Source organism: Argiope bruennichi, chromosome 7 (genome assembly GCF_947563725.1).
Source record: "Argiope bruennichi chromosome 7, qqArgBrue1.1, whole genome shotgun sequence".
In the NCBI taxonomy this organism is placed as follows: Eukaryota; Metazoa; Arthropoda; class Arachnida; order Araneae; family Araneidae; genus Argiope; species Argiope bruennichi.
The window spans coordinates 133,453,429-133,465,292 of record NC_079157.1 but is presented as its reverse complement, the minus strand read 5'-3'; the positions used below and the strand labels follow the sequence as shown (position 1 = coordinate 133,465,292).

The window sequence follows — 11,864 nt, the reverse complement described above, 5'->3', positions numbered from 1 at the left end:
ATTGCTGATCGGAATGTAAAATTTTGACTAGAAATTTGGCATTAGGGGAGATCTCTGAACCAGTGCCGTATCGTGAAAGAGAACGAGCTCCCGCGATGAGAAATTTTCAATGATTAGAATAGCGATTTAACAATTTAGACTCATTAAAATATATTCTATCACACGAAATAATTCATTTGCACTGGGAAACTATTTACGAATCTCAGCCATTTATACTTTGATATTTCAGACAGAAATATTTACTTTTTTTCATAAAACGAACAGTGTTTTCAGTATGTAGGTTGTAAATGACTTTAACAATTACAAATAATTTTTGATTTTTAACATCATTCATCTGTTGTCAAAAGTTTTCTATTTGAGTTGACTGACGTTTTAGTTCGAAAAAAAATTGGTTTATGAAATCTCTAATTATTCTCATGTCTTGAGCCCCAGTTTATTGAAATTATATTTGTGCATGCATCATAATTATTGTAAACGTAAAAATTTACTATTGAAATTATAATTAAACGATATGAAAAATATAGTTGCTGATATTGAGATTCACGGATAAAATGAACTATAAATAATATTTGTTAGTTAGAAACAGCAGCATGTCTTTATATTAAAAAATTAGCTATTATTACATTTTTCAATAAAAATGTAAACAAGTGTTCTATGTATTTCTTTCAGAAAGCAAAAATTACAAATTAGATTTTGCAAATAAAACATATTTAAAAATGAAATCCTCATTCAGTCATTTTGTGTGCCCTGCTTTGGATTCTTATTCAAATATCATCAAAAAAGCTGCTTTAAAACCAATCTGGCGCGGTTTCTGAGAAATGAACATAAAATATCAACGCAAAGTGAAAATTGCGCTTCTCAATAATAAAATGAATGCGGCATTTAAGCTGGACTGAATATTTCGGATGTAAATCCGTAATAAAAATAATCAGTTCCATAAATCTATTTCAGTTTAAAAAGTAATTAATATATAAACCAGAACAACAATCAATGCAGACAATACAGGAAACAATCAATGTGAATTAAAGAATTTAATTTTTAAAAAATGAATGAATAAAATAAAGAAATAAATTTCAACACATCAAAACAGTTAAGTTGCAATGATATGTTAAAAAATACATGATGCTGTCATATAAAATAAAAATCAAATAAGTTGATGATTAAATTAATTCATAAAAATAGTAATTCTTAATGATTACCCTTGAAGATTACAGTAGAAATCTGCCATTGTGTGCATATATATATATATGTGTGTGTGTGTGTGTGTGTGTGTGTGTGTGTGTGTGTGTGTGTGTGTGTGTGTGTGTGTAAACATAATTATTTAAGCAGAATCGTGTCTAAAGACAAAGGGGACACCTTGAATTTTTAACTTTACTTTTATTCCATCCCTGGAGGCATGATTTATGTACAAGCAGAAGCACAGCAAGCACATAAACACAGAACGACAAAAGATCGAAATGAAGAAAAGCCAATGAAAGATTTATTCCCGTGATTATATACTGTGAGATTCTGATAGGGATTTCTTTACACGAGTCGATTTAAACAAGGGAATTAATTATACGGATCTTTTAAAAGAATGTGTTAGCTCGGCAAATTTGGGTCCCTTCACTTGGAGTGTGTGAACTGCTGCTTTCAGCCTTTTTACAGAGCTTCTGTTGAATTAATTAAATAAAAAAGGTGAAATTGGATCAGAAAATAAGAGAGCATTTTAGATTGAAGTTAATAAGTTAATATGGGCTAAATTAAGATAAAACTTTGAAAATTAATTAAGTTAAAATTAGATTTTAATATATATATACATATATATATATCTTCAGATTAGCATGCACGGATGCCCTTGACAGTAAAGCTTGCTTAAGATCACTTTAATATTTTGATGTTCTTTCTTTATCTTACTTACTTTTCAAAGGCAGACACCGATTGCACATTTCAAACTTCTGGCTGAAGTGGCTGTAAAAGATGGTTAAAATTCTATTTTGGAGCGAAAAAGTGGAATATTATTGCAATTTCCAGCACGGAATTTTTTTTCTTCCCTAATTCTGCAAGGTGTTATGTTATCCTTAAGCTTTAAAAGAAAAAAAAAACTTTTGATCTAGAAACCAAAAGTTCCGAAATGTACTTTTATATTTTAAGTTCTCATACCAGATTATTGAGTTCTCCTTCAAAAATCTATTTTAGTATTAACAAATTTACTTAGCAATAACTTTCCTTATGAAAGAGTAAACATTAATGAAATGTTAATAAATGTATTATTTCTAATTCGGAGCCAATTCTGCGAAAATAATATCAGTTTTGAAATCAAGAACCTTGAGATAAATTAAAATAATTTAAATATCCTTTTGATGTCCAAAATCAGTACTGGTAGCACAAACGGAATTGAAATTTAATATAAATTTTGAATGAATAATTAATAATTGAATCCTGATAATATACAAAAAAATGTAATATCATTAAGAATACAAAAGAGCGAAAAATATGAAACATCTATCACATAAGAAAGAGGAAGAAAAAATTATTTCAAATTCCATTTTTTCAAACTTGTAACAAGTGCATGGTATAGAAAAAATAGTTTTGAAAGACTTTATAAGTGTGATAAAAAATAGAAATTATTGATAAAATACAATAATAAAGACGAAATACAATAATAATTTATAACAAATAATTATTGATAAATACAATATACAATACAATAAAATCAGATTTCTCAATCTTTAATCCATAATTCACTGATACAAATATATTTTACTGATATTTTTTTTGAAATTTACTACCAGGTGATGCTAGTGGAATGGAAAGAATGAATTATTTTAACAAATCGTATTATAATTGCCCTTAAATTTTAAAAATAGCATATTGTTATTCAGAACACCCAAATGACCAAAATTTCGAAATTTTAGTGAATTTGCTCACTCTAAGTGAAAAATAAAGAGTACAAATATGAAATAAGTGAAGTTAGATAAAATCGCAGAAATGAAGTCAGAAACCTACGTTATTGTTAACATAAACCTACGTTATGTTGAAGATAACATATAAGATAACTTCATAAATATATTTTAAATTCATTCGTTGGTTTTCTATAACGAATTAGATTTCTATAGATTACTGTCGTAAATTAACGAGTAATTCAAGAAGCGAGGATTGCTTTTGAGAAATTTATGTTCGTTAATTAGACACATTCAAAGAAATTATTCTAATCACTATTGATGTTTAAATTTTCATTATCATGTTCATTAATGGTGTTTAAATTTTATATGCTTTTTTTCTACAAAAAAGGATTTAAAATTGCATGTGAATTTCTAAATGTAGCAAGCATTGCACAGATTGATAAGTAAGAAAATTAAAATATGTCCACAATCAGCACCATATAAATAGAAAAATATACAATAGAAAATTTTAAAAAATTTATTCCACAATAAAAGGTAATACCTTTAAATATAATTAAAAATTCTTTGTCCAGCAATTATACAAGGCATTTCGAATTCTCCATTTTTACTTCATAAGTAGTTATCCATGCATGAGACGAATGTCGATTTTATTTGTTTAAAGGGACACTTACAAATCGTGAAAGAAAGATAAAACCAATATTATTTTTTTTCATCTGTCTTCTGACAAAATCAGCTTCGCACAGAAAATCCCGGATGCGCAGTCCCACTTCCATCCTTTCCTTTGTCAGAGTGGATCTGCGACGCACAGCCCGTTCTGAAGCACATAGCCGGGAATTCCACACACGATATTCCTGCATCGTCTTGCAAAAGGATCGAAGATCTCTCCCTTCACACAGGCCTCTTCCGCAAGACGTTTTCCAACGAGATTCCCTTCTGCAAAATTTATATCCAAAAGCAAAGAAAAGCTGAAATTATTCTTATCCTCCGATTCCGGCTTCTGGCTTGTTCTGGGTCCTATGGCTTGCCCACAACTGACTTGAGACTGGTCCACACGGTTGCAAATGGCGCAGTAGAAGTTCTTGTACTTGGTGCCATTGCTGTAGACAGGATCTGTATAACCACTGGTGCACATTTCGTTGATGAGGTCTCTTTTCCATGTTGAAGCACAGGTTCTAACTTCTTCACTATCGCATGCCCTAACTTTCAGTTCGAGAATATCTGGAACATCGTTAGATATCGCGCAACCGTGGAAGGACATCTTTTTAGTCGCATCGTCACGCAAGACGTAGCCCCACTCGCTTGTAGGATGGTTATAGAAAATATACTTGAAAGCGTCGTCTTTCTTGATGGGCGAGTCAACGCTAAGTTGAGGGCAGGAAAGTTTTATATTCCATACGATGAGTTTTTCAGCATCGCCATTGCAAATGGCGCAGTAGTAGTTGCTGTAAGTAGCACCAGTAGTTTCACTGGTTACTGGCGTGTTACCAACAGGATCCACATCGTTGCTAGAGTCACTCTTGCAAGATTTTATTATAAAATCAGGGCCGGTCCATTCTTTGACGCAACTGTTTACCATTAGAGTTTTTCGCTTGCAAATAAATTGCTTAGTGACATTTGTCGAGTTCGTCTTAAAGTATTCAGAATCCGCACAGCAATCATTGTAAAATTCGCAAGCGCTGTCACAATAACAGGAGCGAGACGTGACGAGACCTTCACCAAAACATTTGTTTCCACAAAACGAGTCTTCTGGAGACACTAAATGCCACAATGTTAAGGTCCAAACCAAGCAAGCTATTTTCAGCGACATATCTGTACCCCTTGACTACATGAAACAAAATTCAGTAATCTGATTCGGCGGAGAAGGATATTGGATGCAACATTCAGAATGAAGGAGCCTGAAAGAAAAATGACAGTATAAAAGTTTCTACGATTTACTTATTAAAATGGCAAATATATCAGTAACAAACATTTTAAATATGTTTGTTATGGATTAAGCTTCAAAAAGTAATCAATTACAAATATAAATTCATATGCAATTTCCATCTATTTGAATACTCTTTCTAATTATACCTTTAATAGTTCATTGCCGTTTCTTATATAGTTCTTGAGTCAACAAATATTCCAGCTAATTATTTGGAATCAAGACTAAATCTTGTATTGCTTGTAATTTTATACTATAGGCAATTTTATACTTTACTATAGACTTATGGTGCTGAACTCAAATTCATTCAGATTAAGGGTGATTATAAAAGAATATTGCAATTTCGTAAGACTATATTTACAAAAATAAATTACATCGTTGGTTCACCAAAAATATCAACAATAACCTTTTAAAGTTATAAACAAACTAAGAGAGACCGAGAATTCTAATTTCGGATATATTTATAAATCAAATAAATGAACGCAACTGAAAGTTGTATCAAGTGAAAATTAAATATTTACATATACATTATTAATTTTGTGTTTTGAATAGTATAAATTGTAATTAATGTTGTTTTCAACTTTAATTTCATTGCAATGCTTTTGTATGTACAATGAGTTTAGTTATAGTATTAGGCATATATACAAACAAATCTCTTCAGTTTCCTACACGGGAGCACTAAAGGTATAATTGTTTATGAGAAAAACATGAATTCTTCAAATTCAAACCATATATGGAATGACTGACCTTATGATTAACTTCATAATGCAACAATCATTATTAAACACTAAGAAACTAATAAAACGTAAAGAAAATGAACCTTATGGAACTTCAGCTTCACTTTATAAAAAAAGAATTTGTATATGTACATAACATAATGTTGTAAATGCGTAACCGAAAAGGAGACAAATTTGGAATTAACTTCAATTTATTTTATGAAGGTCATGATTTTTACATGGGAACCAAAAGCGAAAAGCATATGTTCACATCGGAACACAAGAACAAACAGTGAGAAATTTTTCGAAAAGTGATTTTACTAATAGATTCTTTTAGTTATTTTTTTTACACGTGTCAATATAGCAAAGGCATTATTAGGAATCATTTGGAAGTTATACCGTAGGCTAAATTAAGGATTGTTATCCCTACGCTTGTAGTATGAGAACGGTGGAATTTTTTAGAGTGCGTGTTAGAAATAATTAAATAAAAAAGTGGGATCTGGTTCAGGATATATATATATATATATATATATATATATATATATGATTCTTTGGTGAGTTGATATGTGTTCAGCTGAAATTTCTGACTGAATTAAAACAATTAAATCAATTCAATTCCATCCCAAAGAAGGCCACCAATAGCGAGGAAGACAAAATTAAGCTTTTTTTAATATCTGCACAAATCATGCTTCCCTAATTTGTGTATCTAATTACTAATATTTTCAAAATGGTTAAAGGACATAATGAGCCAAAAGTAGGCATTTTTTTTTCTTGTCAGAAACTTTCAAGGGTGAGCGCTTAACAACTTAATCACACACTTTATTATAATCGAATGAATGCACAGCAGACGAATAAACTTACATTCTTTTTTACATTTAGATTACGCTGAAATTTTAACTAAAGTCATCATGAATAATGTTTACTCGACATTCCATCCATATTCTCGGAAATTTAAACAATGTTACATTATTTATTGCTTCATATCATAATTTATGTCTTGCATGTTAGCACTTTTCATGCATGTTACATTAATATTTAAGTTTATGCTATGTTACAGAGTTTTAAAAAAATATTCAGAAGCACTCACTGGAATTCAAGAGCTCCCATTAAAACCAAAATTTTCTGCCTTAGATAATTCAAAAGAGTACACAATTTCTGCTATAGTAAAGCTGATCATTGAAGCCAAATTTTGGATTAATTCATTCCTCCACCTTCAAATAGTAGTATCGAATTCTGAATCCAAATTTCAAACTATTCAGATTAAAATTGACTGATTCCAATACTTCTTCGTTTCGAGCAAATCGATCATGAACACGCAGTTTTAACTAGAGGCTGCTGCCCAATTTTAAACGAAATTTAAATTATTTATTTTATTTATTATTTTTAATAATTGGTTTTTACATATTACTAAAAATAATCAATTGATTTCAACAATGCTTGCTTCCCATTAAATTACTATTAACATAAATCATAGCTGTGCTTTTTTCAAATTTAAAGTAATGATTATTCATTTTAATTAATAATTATTAATTTAAGGGAGGCATTGTACTTTGAAGAAAACTGCAGCCCTCAGTCATTTAACGGAACGTAGCTTGTATAACCATCAGACAGTAGTTCAGGAAATCTGGAGTTGTGTTTAGAAGTTTTGTTGTTAAGAAAAATTAGAAACTACTTTAAAGTAAGTGAACATTTTATCATCATCATCTTTTATACTTGTAAAAAGATGATGTCATTTTTCTCACTGTATTTCTCCGAAGTATGTTTTGAAATGATTTTAGAAAAAAAAAAAACTTTGCACCATTAAAAGGAGCAAACAAGAATGCGGAAGAATTGTAGGGGAAAACTTTATTTAATTCACTTATCTACTTCCGTTATATTTTCAATTATTTTAAGTAATAATTCAAATATTTATCTCTGGTTTAAATAAAAAAAACGTTTGAAATATTTCCCTCATTGAATTTAAATTAATTTTTTTCTGGGTGACTTTTCCGGTCCGTCGGAAAAAACATTAGACTAATTTGACAGAGGCAAGATTCTCTTGTTTAGATTTGGCGGCAAGCCAAAATGCAAAATTAAGAATCGATAATTATTTTTACTTTCTTGTACACGAAGTATATAGAAGGTATTGTAATATTCAAAAAATTCCTGTTTAAAATTTAGAAGCATTTCTCGTCTTAAACCTCTCTGAGTTCGAAAAGCACATTTTTGGTATTATGTCTGTCTGTATGTCTGTCTGTGAAATCAATAACTCAAAAACATTTCAAACTAAACAAATGAAATTTGGTATATGGTCTTAATACCAAATGGTCTATCAAATTTTCAGTAAAATCCGTTCAGAACAAGCCTGTCTGTTTGGCTGTTCGAATATAAGTTAATACAGTAATTACAAAACGAAGTGAGCATAATAAATATAATTCAATTTGACTTAAAATTTATAGGTGTCTACGCTATTGATGTTAAAAAAATCTCTTTTTAACATCAGTAGCATAGACACCTACAAATTTTGAGTCAAATCCAACAAGGAGTTGAATGTCTTAAGTTTGTCCCTCTTGAAATTTTGAACCGTCTTGAAGTTTTTGTGATATTACGGTTTGTGATTAATGCATCATATTACGGGCAATCTCGCGAGGCTTCTGCTATTTCGCTTTTTTTATTATTGCTGTTTAATAAAAAATGGGAATTATAGTTTTGAAATATGTTTTAACCACTTTACATGCAATGACGAATCTGACTCGTGCATCGAATTACTGATTTAAAATCTAAAACTGTAACGCTCTCACCTACATTCAGTGCCCCAGTCTCCTCGCCAATCAAAAGCACAGCGGCAGTACGAGGCTAGCCGCAAGACTGTAAGCATGTGAAACCTGCTGGCAGCGAGATTTACTTATGTAAATATAAATATTGACTAAATGTGTGTAATTGTAAATGTAGTGTTTTGTGTAAGTGGTTGTGCATTAAATTCTTTTTAGATTGTTAGAGCCCGTTTTTATTGCATTACTATTACACAACTATATAGAAATATTAAGCAATTTAAAATGCAAAAATCCCTTAAAAATTCTCACACATCTAAAATATAATATGATCCAAAGACAATAGAAAAGCATCCAAATGCTCTTATGTTATCATACGAATTAAAATTGTAAGCAATGTATAATCTAATTAGAGAGTTAAGTAAATTCATTGGCAAAGGTGCCAGTTAAAGTTAGATTTAGTTCTACAGTGCGGCTACCCACACAAAGTACTTTGTCATGAAAGCACGTTGTTGTATTTCGGAACCGAAGCCCAATATGGTTTCAAAAATATCAATTGATCCAGTTGTTACATGAAGTTTTTTTGAAATTTCCGAAATAACTTTAGAATTATTAATAATACAATTTCTTGAAGAAAAAAAGTTAATATATTCTTTACATCCTCACAATGTCAAATCTGCCAGTAATAATAGCAATTACTACACTTGGTAACGAATAAAATTGTAAAGTAAATATTCCTGACTAAAAAGAAATATTTATCTGACTTTTTACCCTCAAATCCAAGGTACAACACAGTGTTGTATCAAGAGATATTGTCTGACAACTCTTTGTAAAAACCTCCGCGCTTTTGCGCATGTGTTGGAATGGGTTTCATTCTTTAAAATAAGGGTGAGAGGAAAAATGAAAGGAGGGGAAGTTTACATTTAACAATAAAATAACTCGGATGACTCGCAGATTGAATTAAAATAATACAGACAGAAATGATACGATATTCACTTACATGTGAAAAAAATTGAACAAAAATAGGGCGAAAATCAAAATCAATGAACGGCGAAGAATTCCAGAAATGCGCACATCCTTCCGCGTCTCACCCCTTCATGAGATAGAATCGTAGAAAAGTGGTCACCTCAGAATTCTGAAATGAACAGTACTTACAAAGATGTGAAAAAAAAAAACATTACGCCGTTTGTAACTGAGATATAATCCATTTAAAAACTGTAGCACATTTCAAGATTGGTTGATTTTCATAGATTAGGAATCGCACAATTTTGAACTTTAATGGCCTTCCACTGTAACTTGAATATTATTAAGTAGAAAGGCATGAAAACTATCAGGCCAATAGGAAAAGTAACAATGAATACCTCTATGCAGAGTTTCGGCAATTTTCAGAATCCCGAAGAACGACAAGCAGTGAAAATGTTTAAAATACCGATTTTTCCACTATTCGTTTCAGTTTACGTATTAGAGATAGAGAAAGAAAACCATCGCTAAAATCAAACAGTAAATGAAGTGAGATTTCACATTTTACTTTAGAATGATTATTAGATTTTAATAAGCATTGATTTTTTTCAAAATAATGACGCTACAAAAAGTTGACAATCAAACATCAGTCAGTTTTAACAAAGCCACTATTCGAACGAAATGATGTTTATCCAAGACAAGATGGCCTGGAATTTAGAGATACAGAAATCTTTGGGAAATCTTTTTTAAAAGCGAAAGAAAAATCTGATTTTTTTATTTAAAAAACTTGATTCAACGAAGTATGATTAAATGCAATTATAAAAATATGATTTTTTTTAAATATATATGAAAAATAGTAGGTCTATAAACCGATTAACACTAGAATTACCAAGGCCGTTATTTTTACGGTTTTCAAATTTCATGCTTAAAAATTCTGATATAGTTTATGTATTATTCTAGAAATTTATGACGACTCTTTATGAAATATAAGAACAATGACATGTTCCTATTCAGTTTCCACTCAGCCATTTTAACTTCCACAATCAGCATGATCTACACCTATTTATACCAAGACCCGTCAAAATGACGGCTCCAGCAATTTCAAAGTTTATAATATTTTATGGAACATCTATGCAATGATAGACATCAATATGTATTTACATTCATTTATACATCGCTTTCAGACATTTCCTGGAAAAATTTGAATCACATTTTTCGTACGACATTATATTGATTGATCCAAAGTGTTCGGCAGCCGTTATAATGGCTCTATTTTATTCCAATTATGATTCAATTTAGAACTAAAAGCTCTAATCGGGACGTAATCATTATGAAACAGTTTTTCTTGGTTTTTATATTCATAATTCATGAATTATTATGTTGTTTTTGTTAAATTATATTCTTCTATTTACACAACCGATTTGTTGCATTGAAAGCCATGATGATCAAAAATCCGTCAATTGGACGGATGAGGTAAAACTAGGTATGTAATTAGCATCGGTAGTTCTAGTATTAAATTGCTGGATTCTGATATGTTGTCATGTTTAAAAATGAATTTAAAGATGTGTATATCCAATCTGATTGCTATTCTTTGCGGTAAAAATATCAATTGAATAAAATCGCCATATCAATTTTCACAAATGAATTCGCTTTTTCTTTTCTTTTCTTTTTTTTTAAACTGTAGGAAAACTATATTTATTTGTAATTAACAAAATCAGACATTTATCTATGATTTTTCTTTTACTCTGAAAAAAATTCTAATAAAACATTTTTATTTGAAATTAATATTTTTTTACGATTTTCAAGTACTTTGTTTCATTTTAAACATCATACAAAGGAATGTCTCATTTTATCCGCATTTGTATATCTTGTATCTTATTGGTTAAAGAGATGAATTCAGATAGATTTTAGGAGAATAACTTTTTTCATAATTTTCTTTTCATGGAGGAAAATAAAGAGAATTTAGGATTTCTAAGAGTTATTTCTGTTGAACCAAAAGATTTTATTTAAATTTAATTGATATATACTCAGTTCACGCAATAAAAATTGCTTCCTAAGTGAGGCAAAATCACAAAAAAAAAAAAAAAAAAAAAAAAAATCATTTTAAAACTCCAGAGTTCATTCGAAGGCGTGAATAAAATTTATTGAAAAATGCCAAAACATCGGAGCTGTTGTGGAAATGGAATAATTTCCAAAATATAAAAGAGTACTTACCACTACATTCCCATTCGATTCTGAAATGGCGATGTTAAAGGTGATAAGCAGGTTAGATGATAGCATTTTTAGTTTCAAAGCAAAACTAATCTTCCAATGGCCTCCTCCAAGAACCGCTCATCGATCTTGGAGAAATAAGCTTATAAGAACGATAACAACATATCACTTACGAGATTTAAACCTATATTGACGTCACAAGAAAGCCATGTTCATTATTAACTTGGGGGGGGGGGATGTCGTGTATCCAGCATTGTTTTTTTGACATGGTCCAGCAAGCGCGCTGGACACCTTCCTTCTTAGCAGAGCCGTAAGTTTCAAGCGAGAATTTGACTCTCGATGTTTCTGTTTTCTTCGGATAATTACATTTGTAGGAGAAATGGACCTTTATTAATGCCATGACCAATGGCATATTTAATAT

General features: G+C 30.3%; 1 protein-coding gene across 3 annotated transcripts; it reads right to left on the bottom strand.

Moving 5' to 3' along the window:
- Positions 1-3,386: 3,386 nt before the first annotated feature.
- LOC129975892 (uncharacterized) lies at positions 3,387-11,615 on the bottom strand. 3 transcript variants are annotated; one of them, XM_056089167.1, is made up of 3 exons: positions 11,447-11,615; positions 9,273-9,407; positions 3,387-4,780 (listed from the first exon to the last, which is right to left on the bottom strand). In XM_056089167.1, the coding sequence occupies exon 3, from the start codon at positions 4,690-4,692 to the stop codon at positions 3,670-3,672; it is 1,023 nt and encodes a 340-aa protein (XP_055945142.1). In that variant the 5' UTR covers positions 4,693-4,780; positions 9,273-9,407; positions 11,447-11,615; the 3' UTR covers positions 3,387-3,669. The 3 variants fall into 3 exon arrangements, with proteins under 3 accessions (XP_055945142.1, XP_055945141.1, XP_055945143.1); XM_056089166.1 differs by lacking the exon at positions 9,273-9,407 and having other exon boundaries at positions 11,447-11,614; XM_056089168.1 differs by lacking the exons at positions 9,273-9,407; positions 11,447-11,615 and adding an exon at positions 6,610-6,859.
- Between the last annotated feature and the right edge of the window lie 249 nt (positions 11,616-11,864).

Coding starts and splice junctions, on each gene's coding strand:
- LOC129975892 (XM_056089167.1), bottom strand. CDS start 4,692: ATGTCGCTGAAAATAGCTTGCTTGGTTTGGACCTTAACATTGTGGCAT.